The 22,444-nt window shown below is 29.9% G+C and overlaps 1 protein-coding gene across 3 annotated transcripts in view; it reads right to left on the minus strand.

Moving 5' to 3' along the window:
- Window positions 1–3,790: 3,790 nt before the first annotated feature.
- The window catches only part of LOC112595795 (nucleolysin TIAR-like), a 331,751-nt gene continuing 313,097 nt past the window's right edge, over window positions 3,791–22,444 (minus strand). For 2 of the 3 annotated variants that reach the window (XM_025341135.1, XM_025341137.1), the window contains 4 exons: window positions 11,711–11,891; window positions 8,202–8,346; window positions 7,926–8,092; window positions 3,791–5,831 (listed from right to left, as the gene is read on the minus strand). In XM_025341135.1, coding sequence (XP_025196920.1) covers window positions 5,507–5,831; window positions 7,926–8,092; window positions 8,202–8,346; window positions 11,711–11,891 — 818 coding nt within the window. In that variant the 3' untranslated portion in view covers window positions 3,791–5,506. The remainder of the gene's footprint in view (window positions 5,832–7,925; window positions 8,093–8,201; window positions 8,347–11,710; window positions 11,892–22,444) is intronic. The other variant, XM_025341136.1, reaches the window with a different exon arrangement.

A 22,444-nucleotide genomic window follows, 5' to 3' on the forward strand; every position in this document is an offset into this window, starting at 1 on the left:
GAGTCGACACACACCGTACCGCTATGGGGACGGCGACGCGCGTGTCCAAAGAAAATCAGGCAAACAATATATAATAATATATTAATGTATTCACACTATATGCGTATTATACAGGTAAAGGTAAGGTCGTCAAAATAGGGTTGTGAAATAAAAAAACACTTTTTGTACACAACAACATTTTTTTTTTACGTTTTATTCATCATATATTATGTTTAGCAGTTATTCGCTATATAATAACTTAATAATTAATTATATAATATTTGTCATCACTATATATATATATTATATTTATGTACCATATATAGTAACGTTAACAATTACATATGTTGATACCTACACACGTGTTGGTTTATATTATTATAATAATAATTATACTGTATAAATAATTTTGTAGCAACAATCTAACTAATATTGACTTTTTCACTATTTTTTTTTCTTTTTTTTTTTTTTTGGGCTTAAGTACAAATATTATAGGTACTGTATATTTTTATTCTTTTTTTATTTTTATACATAATTCCGTTGGATAAATAAATTATACACAATACGTTACTACATACTCCGCTCACGATATTAATATTAATATATATATTTATATATATAGATAGTAGGTACTAATATAGATTACAATTTTTTTTCTTACATTTATATCGTTTTGCGTTTATTATTATTTTTTGTTACACCTTTATTATTATTGTTATTATTATTATAATATATATATTATATATATAAGGTACCGCATAGTTCATCGTATGTAAGTATATTTTATTTTTTTAACATTAAATTTTAAAAAAACGTGTTTTTTCAATTAATACAAATTATGTTATAATAATGTACGTTACACAATATAATAATAAACACGGTACGTAAAGTATATACATACATACATACATACACGCATATATATATATATATATATATATATATATAATTATTATATTATAGGTAATAATTATTATTCGTTATAAACCTACACGTTTTAGATAGTTGCATATTTTAACAATAATAATGATAGTAATAATAATAATAATAATAATAATAATAATGTACACTACAATATACATAAAATAATACTAATATCTCTGTCATCATAACATATACGAATATCCTGGTAATATATTACTCGACGTAGATATATCATAAGTGCTGTGTAATGGCTGGGTATGTGTATATATGTTTGTGTGTGTGTGTGTGTGTATGTGTGTATGTGTGTGATTAAAATCTTTCCTATTTTATATATATATATATAGGTATATTATATACATGACACGATCGATTTTATAAAGTTATAGTTATAATAACAATAGTAATAATCATAATAATAATAATAATAATAATAATAATAATAATCGTTAATTAATTTTCGCAACAATTTTTTCAGAATGTACCTACGTTTCGATAGCATTGTTTTTGAAACAAAATCGAGAATACAACATTATTTTATCACATATGAGATCTCACGATTTGTGTAATTTTTTTTTTTTTTTTCATTATTATATTATTAGTGTTCTTGGCGCGTCCGTACTTAGATAGTTATATAATATATAAATATAATATTACTATCAATATATATATATATTATTATAATATAGAATTATAAGTTATACAAAAATGAATTCATCAGATACAACATGAACACCCTGATTGTACTCCAAAATTTATATTTATTATTATTATTGTTCAAATTGATTTAAACACTAGCGTAAAAACGGAAATCTACGTAGACTATACGAACATATTATCTAACTTGTTTTGTAGTCTTCAGTACGCTGCGTGTAATAAAGTATAAAAATTTCGGATGTACGGTTCATTTTATTTTCAAATTTTATTGAGTAATGTATAATATATTACATTGTTGGGTATGGCGTGCTTTTTGGAAGGAAACTCTCCAAAACAGTTGATCATTATTTTTAACATACATATCGATTTATATTATAGTCATCAATATAGTTATACTAGTTAAATAACAGTTATAACATTCTTTTACTTGTTATATGGTACTTAAAAATTACTTGCACAACATGTATTATAATGTATTACAATAATATATTTTAATATTAATCCTAAACAAACACTAATAACTAATGATTTTCGTTTATAATTTTTTTTCATTTTTTTTGTTTTTTTAAATTTTTTTTTAATAACTCTATAATCATCATTATGTATTAACGTTGTAATAATTATATCATATGGTGCAAATTTAACCTAAATATTACAATGTACATAATTGTTTTTTTTTTTTTTAATTCTTCAATAATAATAGTATTATGACTTAGCTCGTCTGGTACACGATCAGTGTAACTTACACGCTATGTTTACAGGTTACACTTTGGTTTATCCTAGGCGATTATATATTATTCATCAATATTTATATAGTATAATTGTTTTATTTATATGTACACGTTTTTCGTTTTATTCGAACGTTTTTTTTCGCTCTTTTCGTTATTAATAATTTGATTTATATATACTCGTAATATAAACTATAATATAATATATAGTTATTTTTATACTTAATATTTTTATTTTATAAAACTACTCGATTGCTACGATTCGGCCTACACACGCTTCCCATCTAATTAATTAGTTGTGTTTTTTAAAATAAAAACAAAAAAAACATTTACTACAATATAGCACACTTTAATTTACAAAGTTTATTCTTATACAATAGGAAAATAATATTACATTTTATACTAGGAGTTGTAAAAAAAACCACCAATGCGATTATTTTATGGGTCGTTATATATTATATATAATGAAACAAACAAAAAAGTTGGTGATTTAAATTGGCAGATAAATGGTGGTATGTGATGTGAGTGTATTGAGCACAGGAAATAATTTCGGTGGGGAGCACTCGAAGCGAAGATCTTAATTTTGGATAAAAAAAATTGTTTTTATTATATACGTTACATCGTAATATAGAGCTAGTGGACGTGATTATTTTCATGTAATTGGTATTGTTATTTTAATATTATTATTTATTTTTTATTATTATTCAAAGGGACACGTTTCATAACGATATTATCATATAGTTTAACCGAAAACTGACAAACATAACACAACAAAATTTAGTGTAATCGTATTACCTATAACATTCTATAAAAATGAAAACAGCTCGCTATAAGAGTATTATTTTCTTTTCATATAAATATTTACAAAAGTCAGATAAAACAGCAAAATTTAGCGAAATTATTATTTTGCAAGAAAAATAATAGTAGTATAACTACTATAATATATAGGTATTACGCATTTTGTCTAGGTTCATTATTACAAAATGAGCGAATTGATCGCTATCGATAACATACTATATATACATAGACACGCAGATGCACACGTGTGGCATTCGTGTGTTTCCGGCGTGCGTATGTGAGTGTAAAATATGTATGTTTAAATATATATAACATTCGATTGTATACATATTTATTAACATTTTAGTTCTCTGGAGCCATGTATCATACAAAATGCTTCATTTACATTATTCAAACAGGTAAAGTGAAAAGAAAAATAATAAATAAAAACACCAACAGAAATGTGCTGAACAAAATATATCAAATTTTTTCCAATGTATAAAAAAAATCGTTTGGCAATCGATGTCCTACACTTTTAAATAATTTCATTATCAGTATTGTATTTTATAATATATAATTAAATCATTATTAGTTATTTTTAATTATTATTTTTGTTTTTGAGCATATAAGCACAATTATGTATATCATCCATTGTTAACTCATCTACTAAATTTTTTATGACTAAATATTTTTTTTTCATTTTTATGGTTAAATTATCGATTTTATTATTTTTTTTTTTTTTTTTTTTTATCACAATTCTTCATCACTTGTGTCGATGATATGTTACGTTTTTTTATTTGATTAGTGATCTATTGTTTTTATAACCGAATACGACCCATCGGGGGATTCGACACCGTACAAACGAATAATAATACATTAATATACCGGCTTGTATAATATAATATATATACATAATATATAATATTAATTATTATTTTTTTTTTGCGCCCCAAATGATTTATTTACAATTCGTTCGGTACACCGGCAGGGCTTTTGGGGTTTTGTAAATTTGATTGGCTTGACTATGTGTGTAGCAGAAGGCGGAGTTTGGAAGAATTATCGTATCGCGTTTTTGGGCTCCAGAATTCAGTCGTCCTCAGACCAGCAGGCTCGGCGTAAGCCACTCTTCGTCGGCTATCTGCAAACCACATCAGTGCCCTTATATAGTATTACATTGTACGTGAAAATAATCAATATGTGTGTTAGTTATTTTTATTTTCCATGTGTAGACTGTGTATGTGTTTTTTTTTTGTGCGAGGAACTTGTACAAAACACGTGACTTTTGGACGTATTTCTTGGGTGAAGCAATAAATTGTATTGTATACTCAATTAAACGGCGACCGAACGACTGCAATGCATCAGTGACGAGTATTCAATACATTTGTGTGTTTTTAGATTTGAAAAAAATAAATAAAAATTATCAATTCTGCGATCCGAGTGATGAATATTTCATTTGTCAAAGGTTAGGTAAATATCACAAAGAGATAATTTGTCGTTGCTTAAGATAGTAACCAATAGCAACGAAAACACAATACTATTGCAATCGTTGTAGTCGGCAATGTAATATTATAACAAGTAAGTATTAGGTAAGAGAAGATGTCGAAGTTAAGTTCGTCGACAAAATATTTCACAAGCACAATAAACACAACGGTAGTGCGGTTTTTTTGGTGTAGTGGGAGGAGTGGAGGTGACATGAATCTATTTCCTGTGCGAACCTAAACACACTCAAATGCGTTCACATTACAGTTAATCCGAACGGGATACGCGGAGCTTGCCGAATATTCGTCTTGTAGCAGTATAAAAACAATTAAAATATATAAAATTATAAAAAAAAAATTCTACTAAAATTGTAAATAATAATAATAATAATAATAACGTCAAGAGCATTCTCGTCTACAAAATTAGCTATATATGTTTCATCAAAACTATGTGCATATCGAATTCGATAGATTCGAAAAAAAAAAACATGATAGACAATAATCATAATTAATAATACAAATCATAATCTTATTAAATACCGGACGAGTAGATTGAGTTCACAATCTACCGGTATATTATTTATAATAATAGCATAAATAATAATAATGATGATAATAATAATAATTTAAAAAAAAAAAAAAAAAAAAAAAAAAACTAATTATAATAACGAAAGCGCGTGATAGGTGTGCGGGTGAGAATCTTACGAGTGATTTTTATCATCGTAACATGTGGAGGAGGGAGATAAAAATTTGCGCGTCGTTGTATCGATATTAACGTGTTAAGTTTTCGAAAAAATCGATACAAAAACTATGCATGAGCTGAAAAATGATACACTATTCGTTAGGGGTTTAGGACACTTAATATAATTTCAGACGATAAGCGCCGTCAAATCGGTTGGCTCTGAAGGCTGTGGATGTTGTGGCGATGGCGGCGGCGGTGGTGGAGGCTGCAGCTGTGGAGGCTGATCACGAGGTGGCCATTTTCAGTATGGATAGCTCATTGGCCTCGTAACCACCATGGTGTTGGTGGTGGAGGTGGTGATGGTGGTGGTGGAGGTGATCATACATGGGCCACGCGGACGCCTGCACCGGTGCGGGGTGTTGTTTTACCTGAAACTGGTGGAGCGTCGGATAAGCCGGTATCATGGCGGCGGCAGCAGGCGGCGGGGCTGGTGCCGGTGCCGACTGTTGTGCTGCTACGGCAGATGCGATCTGCTGGCCTGGTTGCAGAGCTCCTGGTTGAGTCCACGCAGTTGTCGCTCCCGTCGGCAATGCTTGCATTCCCATCCGGCTACGAAAACGAAAGGCGAAAATGCAAAAAATTTTTGATATTGATAGCGAAAAAATTTTGATTAATATTTAACCATGTTCCAAATATTATTATTATATATAAAGTCACTAAAATGATTACGAATGATAGTAGAATTACGTGGTGTTTTTCAACATCATGATACATGATTAAACTACATGTGATGCAAATTATAAATATTAAAAACATATATAAAACGAGTATTGTTTGATTTCTCCTGTCGAAACATGTTAAGTTTTAGTAGTTGTAGTTTTGATGGTAATTATTCACAAGGAAATAGAAAAAGCGCAAGGTTAGGTTATGAAAAAAAAAAAAAAACAATTTCACTGGTGTTACACTATTAATGTGTTTTTGTTTTCTCTGACAATTCCAGATTACGCACAAATAACCAATATTGTTCTTATAGTATCTAAGTATCGCATTATAATCAAATATACAGCTCTTTGTATACTTAGCATGAAGAACTAATTTCATAGGGGAAACCGAGGAGGGGTTTGATAAGTAAAAAATTCAAATTGTCATGTATAGACAAAAGTCATGTCAAAAATATAATTCTATAAAATCAGTTTGGAGTGAAGCGAGATTTTGATCCTTCAACCAGCCATATATTCGAAACTACTGTTTCAAAAAACGTTCTAAAAATTTAACGAGGACTTAATTGATTCTCATTAAAATTTTTGTATTTATTGCTTAAAACTCTATAGCAATATAAACATATAAATATATTGTATTCCATGCTTTTAATAATTAAAATCAAATGTTATTGTTTCAAAATGAGAATGTAAGAATTTAAAAAAAGGATTTATCATTTAATAGAATAGTTATTTAAATTTTAACGCTGATATTTGTTGATGATGATCGATGAGTATGTATGAATCATATCTAATATTACATTAAAGAGTATTTATAAATGATGATGTGTAGATATGAAATACTGATAGTGTCTATTGCCCTGGTATTTAATAGTTTATTTGCAACTTTATATAATCTTTCCATTTCAGAACACTAGTCACAACAAATTAATCTTAGAAGCGTAGAAATTAAGATATAATTAATTTTTTATGCTGAACACAGCGACAAATAAACAATTCATTACGATTAAATAATTTATTGTAAAATATTTCATTCTACATTATTTTTTCAAGTTTTGAATATATTTATTTTTTTCCGAATGTCAATAATTATTTAGTTTCAATATTTTTACCTTGTATTATATAATATGTTTATGGAAGAGAAAGAGAGAATATTTTTGTAAGACATTTTTTACTGATATTAATTGTATTACGTCAAAGTGCTGTTCAAGTAATTGATTTAAACTGAATAGAAGAAATAAAATATAACACCGTGTGACTTTAATTAAAACGAGTGAAATACCATTCAACGTGTTTATCCAACTATGGAAAACACAGTTTTAAATTTAATGAAAATGTATTTACCTAGTGTAAATTTGGGAAACACTATCTTGGAATATCTCCTATTTTACATTTATTTTAATCTTATTTAGAAAATAATAAATAATAATTATATTATTTTTTAACGAAAAATAATTCGAATTCAATCAGAACATACTACACATCTTTGAATAGTTAATCTGATTGGATTTAAAAATGTTTTTATTCCATCTTTTAAATTATACGTACAAATGTAATTTTCAAATTTATCATATAAAAAAAAAAAAAAAAAAACAAGTAATTTTGTCATTCAAAGTTATCTAATTGTTTTTCAATAAAATTGCAGTAGAAAAAAAACTATTTTCGATCAATTCAAATACATGGAATTTCTAAAGTTATTAATAATAACTTAGTATAATATATATACGAATATTGTACACGTACCTACAATTACACGAAAATTAACCACAATAATTAGTGTCGTACTACGAAAATAAAACAGCTTCATATAGCGATATTTATACCTATAGCTGTTGTATAATAAACAATTTTCTATGATGCTAAATTAATTTACATAGTTAAAAATAATAATTTTATTGCACACAACTTACAAGACTTAATACGTAGATAATAATATATATCTATTTAGTGCTAAAATTTATAGTTATCTTCGTTGTCGACTTACCCAAGATACCCTTGTTGATAGCCGAACTGTCCATATGTGTAACCTTGGACGCCCTGCAGGAACTGTCCTTGCAGCTGTGTGGCCGGATAGCTCTGTGGATACCAGTAACCGAGTTGCTGTCCATACGCCGCAGCAGTGTACGGAAACTGTGTGCTGCTGAGCGCGGCCTGAAACGTTAAAAAAGGGGGATGGGGGTTAGTCAGCTGTTGAATCAAGTCAAGTTTCCTAAAAATTTTGGATGTAATAACGAACTCTTAGTGGTAGGGCGTAATTTACCTGCGACGAGCACACTTGAGACGCGTTTTGTGACACGATCGGTTCACCGGATTCTTTTCCCCACGAACACTTGACCGGTTGCCCGTTGATGTCCGAATTGTGGACGGCCACTATAGCGTGTGTGGCTGATTCCTTTGTAGCGAATCTGCAACAGGATAAAACGGAAGTGGTTTTAGTTAAAAACTTCTACAGAACCACTCATATGTCGGATATACATTTTTAATCCGACCGGGTCGCTTAAATATTGAGTACAAACGATCTGCAGGTCCTGGCCCCTAACATGGTTGCTCAAAAATGATTGCCCGAAAACAAGGTATATGTTTAATAATAGATGTACACACATCTGACAAAATACACGAGCGCGTGTTTGCGTGTATGTAGTTGAGTTGTCGGGGATGCATTCTTAATCCGTTTACAATTGGCCAGGAGAGAGGCTGCCGCTATTCGTTCCAAATAGCAGTCTATGGGGAAGTGCAGGAAAGCGTCCGACACAATCTTTCTCTCCACCTATCTCTTCTACCTGCTACCCCTGACGACGCTTTACTACCACCGTCAAAGGTATTAGGTTGTTTCAGATGTACGCTCATGTATTATATATACTAGTTGGTGTGTATGTAATAATACATGTATATAATATATATATATTCCAACTTGTAAACACAGTCTGATCTAGCTGTATACTACTACTGCAAATAAGATAACGAACTTTACTTTATTAGCTCAGCATGTATCCACTGATGCCGAAGTCTTGGAGCGAATGAATATTTTAAGCTCCCTAGTAGCCAGCGGGCCGGAACTTTGGCGGGGCTGACGAGAGAAAACAAACATTTCGATTCACGATGTTAAGACATTGTAGAAATAAAAACCCGGTCGTCCCTCGACAATTTTCAATGAAATTAGTATGTCTATTTTTTATTTTAGTCGATGTATACAATATACATATTACATATATATTCTAATAATATGCATAGTATAATATAGAATAGAATCATAGAAATGACAACGACGTACATTACGCTAGCGTGGACGTATTTTTTATTTTATTATTATTATTATTCTTTGTATGTACCTCTGAAATTTCATGCCCCGAGTAATGATTTGAGGGGAGCCAAACGATTTACTACTAGCCGATTCCATGAGTTGAATATCATATAAGACAACACATACAACTTTTCGCATTAAATACGCGTATGAGCGGGTTGCTATAAAATTCTAATTCAGTTTTTCCCGATGTCATAAGTAATTCAAACGGGTGGGCGACAGGGTTTAAAAATATGGTTTTATGAAGTTACCGTTTCTGAGCATATATATACGTGTTGAGGAGGAAATCGAAGGGAATCGCGGATCATCCCATAGGAATTGTTCAGTATTAGATGAATCTAGTTTTTCGGTGAACATATTATATAATATATATATCTGCTAAATATAATAAATAGTATTGTATATCTATAGCTAAAAGAGTAAAACGAGTGATACACAACAGTTTTGTTTTAGTACTTGATAGGAATTTAACTTGATCAATACATTTATTAATGGATAATCGGATTACACGCGGAAAAATTATCTTTTCAAATAAGTGTGTTTAAGTTTGTATAATAGCAATGTAACTATTATATATAGTATATACGCATAAATAAATATTACATACGCTATAGGTACAGTAAACGAATTTAGAAATTTTAAATTTTGATCTTAATGATCAATTAAATTAATGAGTTTAGAACTTTTGTATGTAAATATCATGATATCATTATTAATATTCTAAAGAGTATATAGCCAGAAAAAAAAATATACGGTCAAAAAACAAATGTTATCTCAATATTTAATTATATACAAAAAAAATAAAGAAATAGTTATACTTTAGTGATATACGTGTTATATATATATACAATATACATATATACATATATATGTATGAATATTATGTAAATATAATATTTAATGTGTACAAGTACTTATGTTAATATTATCAAAGCTAAATAACGGTATAACGTTAAAGGCTTATCATAATTGTAAACATACAAATTATCTCATAAATTTCACGAGAAATGGAAATAACTAAAAAGTCGTCGTAAAAAATCAATATTATCTCGCGTATTACCGTTAACTTTCAGGATTAAATTTATTGTTTGTACGCGAATGCAAATAAGAAATACAGAAACAGGACTATATAATATAATGATAGCATAACAACGTTGCGTGTATTAAATTATATTTTAAAGTTACTTAACGTAGTTAGGTATGTATAAAATATTTTGTAATGAAATATCACCAAATTAGTAAACTCTCCTGAACTATAGTATACTGGAATACTATGATTAGTAATAATTCGTGAAAAAATAAAAATAAAAAAAATGAACAATTTATACATTTTGATTGTATGATTTTGAATTTTAAAATTGTATATTGCACGTGACGGCTATAACGTCAGTACACATATTATTATATCATATTATATATTATTACGATAATGTGAAATCATTTCGAAGCAAAATTGGTGTACACGTGGATATTTTACGTCGGTCTTTGCAAGTGTAGGTTTACGTACTGAGACTATATGTGGCACACTTACACGCATACACACATTTATTCATATATTATATATATATATACTATATAGCGACGCTGGGAATGACGGGCTCTTGGGCGGGAAATGCTGTTAATTTATGTACACTAGGTTGGAATGATGCCGAGCGTACGGGTTAATGATTTGTCAGTAATATTGTGAATATGGTCCAAACTACTAAAGAACCGCCTACCCACCTTTGAAAGGCTGTGAAACACACAAACACACATACACACATATATATATATATATATTATTAGTGTTGTTCATTACATTTCAGAAACGACGAGAACCGCTATCGTTCGTGGTAGTGGTCGAATGATGATGGAGTCGGAGGATATGGTGGATTTGTTAAAGGTAGTCAGTACATTAGGATATCTGTCGTCGTGTTTTCCACCCGGTGCACATGCGTGTACAAATACACATGCGCAATATTCTACCCACGAACGTTTGAATAATTAAATCGTAATACTAATGAAAACGAAGCGACCAACCATTCAGATTTGATTGAAATCTAATTATCTGCCAAAGAACTTTGTGTTTTTTTTTACTTAATTTAATTATTTTTTTAACTGCTCAGATAGATACTGTAGAGATCTATCTCTGTGTTTCAAGTTTTGATTCAACAAACTCTGGTGGTAGAAAAATTGAGAATTTCGATATTTATTTTGTTAAGTGTTTATTTATAATTTAGATGTACATCGTAAATCCATGAAATCTGCCTATCTACCTTGTATTATATTTAAAATAGTATGGAAAAAAATTGCAAATTTATTTTTGGGATTTTCAAATCTATAGATTAGTTTAGAAAGATTTTGAGTGACTCACTCAGATTGGTGCGGTGTATTTATTTTTATAAACGTATCCCACTACATATATTGTTTACAATGCCTATTATATTTTACTAAAATTATTTGTACGAAATTAGATGTTTTCGACTTACCGGACGAATGCGTAACCCTTGTCTTTGAACACCCGTATCTCTTGGATGTTACCGAATGGAGCGAACGTCTTCTGCACCAGTTCGTCTGTGAGTCCGCTGGTCAGTCCACCACAGTACACAGTGCAGTTGGTTGGGCTCGACTGATTATATACTTCGTCGAACGTCAGTGGTTTTGTGTTAGCTGAAACGAAACGGAAAAATTAGTATTTTAAAATCACAATCAATGTGTTCGACAGGGTTATTTATTAAAACGAAAAAGACATTTCATTGGTGGCTTTTATTGCTGTTTGGTAGTATAAGTGAATTATTATCTTAGTAAAATAATAAAATAATAGATAGGTGCAAACTGTAAATGGTTCATGTCAGGAAGTCACAATGACATTCATAGTAATTATTCCTTACCGTTTATCGAGTCACTTTATATTATGCATGTTGTCTATAATTGTTATACATGTATTATAAGCAGCGTGGTCGAAAAAAGATGAAGTTGAAATACGTGTTAGTTTATAACTCATATAGTATTATTATTGTGTGTGCACGTGTATGACAGCTTTATTGTTCTAAAGATAACTTTAACCCCTTCATCCCCGCGCGCCACTTCACTTTGTGGTGTTAAACTTCATTCGAACGCACAGCTCAGACCCCACATAATTTGAGTACCTAAGAAATCTACCCCATATTCGAGCATATGCGGGTGTTGACAATAACGTCAAAACTTGCTAGACAATAGACGGACACATGTACATATACAATATACATAGTATGTATATAATTCACGTTGGCGCAGTTGTCGGTGAGAATTCTCATTTCGATACTGTTTCCAAGTCAAACATAGTTTGGAGAAAAACAATTTCGACTTAGCAAACGTCAATCAATGACACCACGGGAAAATGTTTCGTTTTTTTCAACCGACGACGACGTCTTTTGATTTAGAACCATAAACTTTTGAAAAAAAAAATAATCGATTAAAAACTATATTTTATAAAGTAATAATAATATTGTAGTGCGTATAATATTATTGCCGTTCCTAAAGTTCTGATTGGTATCTTATATTTTATGATGCTATAGAACCGTATAAAGCAACTGTTAATAATACAATATGAAAATTATGGTATTTACGCCTCATAATATTATAATTTCATAACTACTGTACATGGCGTATATAATGTTATAACATGGTTGGATTTACTGTAAAACGAAGAGATAGTAAGTGATGATGGATATGCGCGTAGTATAATATTGCGTTTTTATCTAAAAAGTTTAAATTATTAGTTGGTGTAGAGAATTATATATATTTTCAAAACACTAACGATATATAAAAATTTATAATAATATTGTTTGCGCACCGGATTGATACGGTGTTGCCTATTTTATAGAAAAAATGTACTATCACCTCGTCTCATTGGTCAAGAAAATTAATTGCAAAACCTTTGGAAAGACGTAATGAAGAATAATTTCAAAGTTAGTGGAGTCTCCGTTGAGCTCCACATATGCAGGTATATATTATATGTGATATATATGTTAGTATACTGTTGTGTTCACGATGAAAGGTAATTCGACCGTCATCGCCTCTTGGGAACGGGTGTGTGCAATATATATGCACGGCAAGAAAACAATGCATTTATATGACGTGTGATGGTTGGATGTCAATTATTATGCTCATGGCATATTTCTAAGGAAGCTGCATATTCAAAATCTTATGATTAATAAATTTTAAATCTTTCACATAAAAAATAACTCAACTCAAAATAAAAAAATTAACTCTATACTTTGCCAATTATAAATGATTTCGCTAGATTTTAAATAATATAATACAAATAATAATAAACACATTTATTTATTATCAATCGACTTATTGCAAAGTATGTATTTTTTATAAAAAAAGTATTTAGTTTTGAATCTAGTTATGAAATATGATTATTATTTTTGAAAATTTAGTTGTATAAGACTGCAATTATAATTATATCATATTTATATTTTTAATGTACTTGAGTTAATTATGGCGTTTATATAAATAAAATAAGTATTGTTATTTTGTTAATAAACGTAAACAAAACAAAAATTTCAATTTTAAATTAAATAATTAGAATTTAAAATAAAAAAGCCTTTAGACGCGTTTAGATATCTATAGTAGATTAAATATTTATTTTTTCTGTTCATACATTTAAATTATTAAAATAGATAATGATTTTTTTTTTTAATAATAATAAAAATACAATGATAATGAATAGTTTTTTATGTTATTAAAAAATTTTTAAATGATTATGTAATTTTCTTATACCACTGATGTAGTGGCATTAGTGATTTAGTGATGGGCAATGAACTGAAATCGAATCCACTAATTGTGGCGACCACGTACATATACTTTATATATTTACGTAGGTAATATGCATTTGGCATACAATAATTATATTACACAGTCGACCTACAGTGTATAGAGACGAATACTGCAGTGGTGACGCACTGAGATATTGTCCCGACGACGAGCGAATCGACAATAAAAGTTTTATTTACATTTAACAAAATGTACTCGGACACGCAACCAATTAGTAAATTGTCCGTGCGTAATAGCGGTTTCCTCCGGCGAATTATCCACACGAATGGAAATGCTCTAACAAACTTTCTCGGCACATTTGGCAAGTATTATTCTGATGCTTCTTCTTTAAGTTTTTAAGTTGTTGGGGCTGGGGGCCGTCAGTGTTTTTTGCCTCTTTCTTCTCTTCTTTCTACTACCGATCTGATTCATTATATAAATTATATATATATATAGATTATACACACCCACTCTGAGAAATCTCCGCTAATGTTATAGTGTATATAATCATATTCCATCGCGAGGGATTTTCACTGTCTCACTCTTTCATCTTCGCCAATATGCATATTATATTTATATTTTGTTTTAGGAAATAAACGTTATTTTTTTTCTACAGTCCCCGCTACGGGCCACTATATAATTTCCAAAGATTTATGTGGTCGTAAAACTTCAGGGGGTTCTTTAAGTCAAAAACTCAAACTCCACCGAGGATACAACGATGAAAAATCAACTACAGCCAAAAAAATATACACACACATACTTATAATGTATACTCGTATACATGCACATTTGGGCGTGCGTATGATTTTCTCTTATTTTTCAATTTTTATCTTTTGTAAGTTTGCCAGAGATAATCTCAAAAATAAAAACGATTATGATAAATTAATTGATTTTTCATATTTATGTTTATTGCCTTTCTTAAACTAGTGTAAGCCGACAAGACACGGAAATCACTTACAACAATATTCTTGGAAAAACAATCAATTTGCATCAACACAAATTCATAAAAAAGTAGAGAAAGATAAATTTTAACATCATAAATATATAATATATAACATTGGTTTATGTTTACGAAAACCTGAAACAGTTATAAAAAAAAAAAAAAAAAATAATAATACAATGATGTAGCAGAGGTACGGCATGTCACGCTTGTGGGAAAACTGCTCGAGGGAAAGCAAGACAGTCTCCTGGGAAATTTTGAATTAATTCAAATGCATAATTCATATACCCGAGGCGAACATGGGCATTGACTGTGTCATGATAAATTCCGTTGCTAATTTAATGCGTTTTAGATGCATTACATATTGATGCTGTTTTCAATACGATTCCGTCAGCGATATATATATATATATTTATAATGAAATTCGAGACCTAAATGAGAGTATATAATATTATGTATATACATTCAACGCGGCTGTATAGAATTAAGCGATACACATTGACACGTCTTCACACGCGTCGATGAGTTATTACATGGTTTCTATCGAGGGCGGTGAGGATATACGAAAGGATTGACGATGAAAAACTTTGAAAATGTATGGTTTAGCAAACTTTGTTTCAACACGATTAGGATGAATGTAGTACGATTTAATTGCCGTATATAGTATTAAAGTTATATTACACAGAAATTTTTTTTCCGGAGCGTTTATAATTTTATTGGACGAATTTTCTCAAACGCCAGCAAAAAACATACCAATAAGTCCCGATTATTATTCGATATTATAAATAACACCGCCCCAATGTATTGTTATCATAACATAACCATCATACACGCATTGCAGACCAATTATAATATATTATAGTATTAAACTGTGTGAACTTTTGCGTTGCAAATACACTTTATTTATAATTTTTGATCTATTTTGAAATTTTCATCTTATTATTCTACTGTAAAATCGTTAAAATAAAATTTTAAACTTGTATGGAAATTAAAATAATGTACTATATTTTTGAATGCTTAAAAAGTATCGAATATCATGCAGTCGTGCAGGTTGTATTCGTATTGCTATATAACTAAAAACCAAAAAAAAAATTAAAATAAATATAAGGTACATTATTCAAAAAAATTATAATATTACGATATTATATTGAACGCGACTTAAACCATATAATTTAGCAACGACGATAAACAATCGATATTATATTTATAATATTATATTGCAGATACCAAATAATAGCCATGTATAAAACTATTTTTACACGGACGGTTTGATTAAACGAAAATTAGTTTACTATAATACAATATTATTATTATTGCAATCATTTCTTCATCGTGTACGTATGTATAACAAGTAAATAATACAGACAACGCGAACGGACGTACCGTGTATATAATACCGTCGTCGAACTGGGCGTATATACTGGGCTTTGTTCATGAATAATTGAACTTTAGAACAAATTATACCTGACTGTATCAAGATAATATAAAAGTTGGTTTTTGTTTACATTTTTGAGAATAAAAATAAAATAAAGGTTCAATTTACATATTATGGGTGTAATACTTTTTTTTACCCTATCGGTTCACCCACCACTGCTGCTGTACGCGGGTAAAGGATATAATGACCGCTATTGCAGGAGTATAATATAATATAAAACGTTGGGTTAAATAAGATTTTCCTTTTACTGTGCTCGCAGTACACGTTGCATGCAGATATTTAAATCGTAACATCCTGATAATAATCCCCATTAAATTTATTATAGTCAGATAGTTCAAACAAAAAAAAAAAACATTTTTAATTCAAATTATGCAGGTAAATAAGTACCACAGTGAGTTTAAATACCACCTATGTTGAGTGTTTACCATAATATATTATTATAATAACAAAATAGTAGGTATTATTGGTATCTATAATAACTCTGACATTTTATTTATCCAACAAAAACAACTCAACAACTACTCCATGTGCATTTACGCTTGATTATTTCCGTTTTTAAATATTTTAAAATTGTCAATTAATAGGTATTATATTATTGACAAAATGACGTTAATCAAAAACACCGTGTTACACTAGCCCCTCCTCCAGACCAATCGCCGATGTTGATATTTACATCCAGTGCGGTGAGTGTTTAATTATCAGTGTATATTTTTAAAATATCGTTACTTAACAAAGTCTCATCAATCTAATTAATGTACTGTTGTGCCTTTCCCAACATCAATCCATTAATTCGGGGTTGCACCGGGATACGTAAATATATATATCCACAACATGATACGAGTTGAATGATCGAAATATTTTGCGACTGCACGCGGGACGTCGGAGCACCTGCAGCGATATAATATTATTATCCAAGACAGCTAGAGGACTATGACTATATTATAACCTAATTATGATATAAAATGGAGCTGCTCGCCATAGGCACAAACCAATCGACATTTTTTTGATGAAAAAAAATATGCTCACCATAGTAGGATCGTTTGCACTCATCTCTCTATTTATTGAAATCAAGACAAAAATCAGTATGTTTTAGTATTTAATGTATTTTTAGGTATGTAAGTAAACTACTGTGGGTTTTTTTTAGCAAATTAAAACACGAGGGTCATCGATAGTTGACCTAAATAAATATTTTTTTACCAACCTCATGAAACTGATACAATATTTACATGTAGCTGAAAAACGGATGGGATTACTTACTGAATACGTGATGTAAGTATTCGCAAATATTGGAATACGCTGTTTGAAAATAAGCTATAAATATCCTGAGTCTATGTTTTTATAACTTAAATACATTGTAAAAGAATAAAACACTTTTACACTTTTAGTAATATTAATATTAGATGTATTACTTTATTTTCAAAATTTAACATAATTTTTAATAATTTAATACCAAATTGGTCAAGACTTTACTTGTAAGCATGAAGATTTGATCCGAAATGATTTGGTTGCTTGCATGAATTAATTTTGTTTATTTAATAAATTGGAATACAATTTAAAGTTATTATGTGTAGGTATGAGCGTTAACTTTTATTTGAGTTACTTCAATGATTTTAGTTTACGTGGGTTATTCGGGTTATTATTATGGTTAGGTTAGGTTACGGTTATTATGATTTACTATAATATCTTTTTATTTGTAGTCTTTCTTAAAACTTAACATAACTATTTTTTTAAATTTACTTCCTTTCTTAAAAATCACTTCGTACATTTACAAATATAAAATATAAAATAACAAAAATCGAAAAATATAACAATATATAAAAAATACTACAAGCATCAACAGGTAATATTTTTACATCAGGAAAATGCTTTAACTTTTATCATATGTAACGTGCAATTACAAATGTACACTGATTGTCACATAGAAATTTATTAGCTAAAACCATAAGATGATCGTGCATAGTGCACACCTATATAAACGTAAAACAAAGTGCATTAAAATATATCAGCAAACGTATGTAAACATATTATGTTATAATTTAATGATGCTATTTTATTGATTCAGAAACGTGTTAATCGGATTCGTAAAAGATTTTCTTGTTGTCATATTTTATTCACTGTAATTCCATTACGATCATAAACCCAATTCCGAATAAACGTAAACGTACTGATACAAATTTATATTCATCGGTATTAGTTAGGTGATATTTTTATTTGTATTTTATATATATATATATGTGTGTGTGTGTGTGTGTGATATTTTTAGTGATTCCATTAAAAAGGATTTATACAATAATATATAGTGTATGTGTGAATTGAAATGTTTTAAGCAAGATTAAAACTTCACCATGGATAACGGGTTCCTAACACCTTTTTGTGTGTGTATGCGTTGTATATTTAGCATATGATAAAAGTACTTCAAATAAAATATAAATAAAAAGTGATTTTTTATCAATCGAAGACATCGAAGACGTACAGTATAACCTTCTACCGGTGTAACCTTTGTATACGTATAAATAACGTACATTTTTTTTTTGTCATTATGTACGCACATATTATAATATCTGCATACTGAGTGATTCAAGCAGTGGAGACACAATGTGATTAAATAAAACGAACAGTAAACGTCCGGAAAATCTAAATCTCCAGGGATAACGGTTTTCGCTCATCCGACAAATATGCCACTGAAAAATATTTATTTCAAAAAGTGAGTGGTGTTCGTCCAGACGGCGTGGTTTTGAAATATCTTTCCGAGCTCAGTGGTCGAAATAATCCAATTGGTTAAGTCTCCAAAGCGTCGTAAGCGTTTCCTCTTATTGAGTTGATCCCCCCGCTCTTAATTTTCCTCATCACCATCCGTCGTTTTAGCATCCCCGAGTATGATATTTTGTTAAAACTTCGTGACAAGAGCATACCTTTGCAGACTTAAGTTCGTATATACACATTACAATCGATACTGCGAGCAAACAAACTACATATTTTAGGTAGGTGGGTAAATGACTACGTGTTTGTTATTGGTTTTGGGCGAGTGATGGTTACAAGTGATTAGTGAGGTACGCAAGGAGAAGGCACTATCTGAAAATCGTATTTGTAACAACCAATAAACGGTAACTGTCGATAATATTATTATAATAATGTGCTGTAAATTGATATTTTTTCAATTTTAATAAAAGTTTTTATATTCCTATTTATCTGAAGACGACGACAAAGACAAAAAGAAATGTGTTCATGACAATAATTTAATTTCCAAGTCAAACTGGGCATATTGGAATCGTATATTGTATACAAAATGTTTTTAAATATCATTAAACCGCCTGCCACGGTTTATTGCATCAACGTACCTATCTTTAAAATATATGGGATGATTGGAACAGCCATTTTATAACAATATGTTGGAATAGGTATTTGAACAATACATATTCATATCGAAACATGTATATACTATATTATATATTATATGATATGCGTAAAAACAACTAAACGTATTCTTAAAAGACAATGTTCGTTATTTATAAAGTCGTACGACTATTGGAGCAAAAATAAAAAAAACATTTGTATATTTTACTATACATAGTATATACAAACATAATTGTATTATTTGTGACGGATTTGTTAATATTTCCATGCAATATCGAATGTTGAACCAATACCGTATGTATATTATAAACGTCTGTTTGTATCGATAGCATTCGTATAAAAACTGTTACGCGGTTTCCATACATTATATACTTTTAACACGAATAATACGAAACGCATTTCATTAAAATATTAATGTTGCACACGAAAATAAAATGTGATCAGAATTCAATTTACCTGAGTGCTCGAAGCCGTCAAGTGGCGTACAAAAATAAAAATCAAACAATTATTATTATTCCGAATATAATTCGCGTCACGCGAAGTATACCTGTAATAGGTAGATTAAGAGAAACGTGATTTCTATAGATCTACCGACTATACGATGGAGATGATAATAATAATAATAATATATGTAAGTAGAACTATAAAATATCGAGCGAAGTTCTAAAGAAAAGAAAAAGTAATTAAGGAAAACATAACTTTCGAGCACCACCATCGTAAATATATGTACTTCTCCAGTCTACCGTCCACAAATTGATATGGTATAGATGCCATATATACGCTGTATATACGAAGCAGATATACATATATTCAAAGGGAAAAAAAGAGAGAGAGAATCATTGACGGTTGGCTATAACCGTTGTTCCAATACCTTTACACTTAACGCTAAATTATAGCATATATTTTGATATAATATTATAATCTATCGGGGCACACACTCATTGTTCGTAGGTAAACAAAATATATTGTAATACTAAAGTGTATAACTGTGCACAAAATATTATGATAATGCATGTGATACGTCATTATATTATTTTGTGTGCGATTGAAACTCGCCACGTTAATTCATTTGCATACATTGGCTCGACGTCGTATTACAATAATCTACGCATTGTATGATTTGTATATTACACAGCAGTCGAGCTATAATAATTGAATATTTACAACGTTAGCGAATCACACGCACATACACACACACAAATACACATGCACTCGACATACAGACAAACGGAAATAATACAACAACAAGACATGGCGACTGTTTCACGAAAATCATAATAAACGTATAAGACAAGTAATCGATAACGACTATCATCACGATTATGACATATTACGTATCGATTGGCGTTGTCCGACATTGGCCACTTGATATGTCGAGCAATATTCGGAAATCGCGAATGATTGTAAAATCGATTAATTAATAATAAGTGACAACAGCACTCATGAAACTTTATAATTTTTATCGACAACAATATCAATTGCTCCGTCGACGGCTGACAATCGACGAACTAAGTACCTACTTTTATTAGTATTACTCGTTTGTTATGTTATATTATTAATATATCGATTGTCACTAGTATGCGCTATAGGTACATATAATATTTGTATACACCGAACGTGTATAATGTGTTGTGCTCTGTATAATTTAATGCGCACAGTGTGTGGCTTTGACGTCAGGGGCGGTCGCATGGGCATTTCATTTTTATTATTCTGATACAAGGAATCACCGTTTATTATTTAAGGCATAATTATATAGTCAAAATCCGAATAATATAGAGCACTATAACGTAAAATTGGTTATTCATACTTGTTGTATAAAATAATTATATTATGCGAAAGAACATGCCACATGAGTTCGATAGAATTAGCGTGGCAATATATACTTAGTATATATACTCGTATATTGTACATTGATCTAGCAAATCTTTTGATTTATATCTCAATGTTAACGAATCTATATAAGTGTTACACCGCCAAACACCGACGATATTAAAGTACGTTTCGCGGCTCGAATTGTTTATTCGGGTTCCGGGTACTCAATGTATTCGGGTGTCCAGTCACAAGGATAGAAAAATATTTACTAATCGTCATTACTCATTATGTTTTGGATTAGTGAAAGTGCTTAATGTTTATTTATATTAGTACAGATAAAACATTGTTTAAAAATATTTGCATAGATGAACAAGTATGTCTCTATTAGAGTTAAGAAAAGGATTTTGAAATAATATTTCGGTTCATATTTTACTCTAACTATAATTAATAAAGTATAGATAGATACCATTTATCGACAGTAAATTATAATATTATTAAGTTATTACAATAAATATCTGTCCTTTTCTCAAAAACGGTTATGAGATTTTTCGCTTCTACCATTGCTATAAATACGACAGTCAGTGCTGCATTCATATGACCTTTTCGTGTGTGGGAAACGTTATTGCAATAGATATTCATATAATATAATAATAAATGTATATACGCACATATATCGTATTATATACGCCACTGCCGCCGCATGCACCGATCCAGTAACCGTCCGGGAAGCCAATGGACTCGCGTGTAAATAAATCTTAGGAGGATAAAAAATTTGAATTTCAAAACGTCGGCAAACGATGACTGAGTACCCTGTAATGTATCAGGCACGGTGGAATTGCGTATTTTACAATAGAGTTTTACACTCGAATGCGCAGTCTG

Source organism: Melanaphis sacchari, unplaced genomic scaffold (genome assembly GCF_002803265.2).
Source record: "Melanaphis sacchari strain LSU unplaced genomic scaffold, SCAv2.0 Contig2_pilon_pilon, whole genome shotgun sequence".
NCBI classification, from domain to species: domain Eukaryota; kingdom Metazoa; phylum Arthropoda; class Insecta; order Hemiptera; family Aphididae; genus Melanaphis; species Melanaphis sacchari.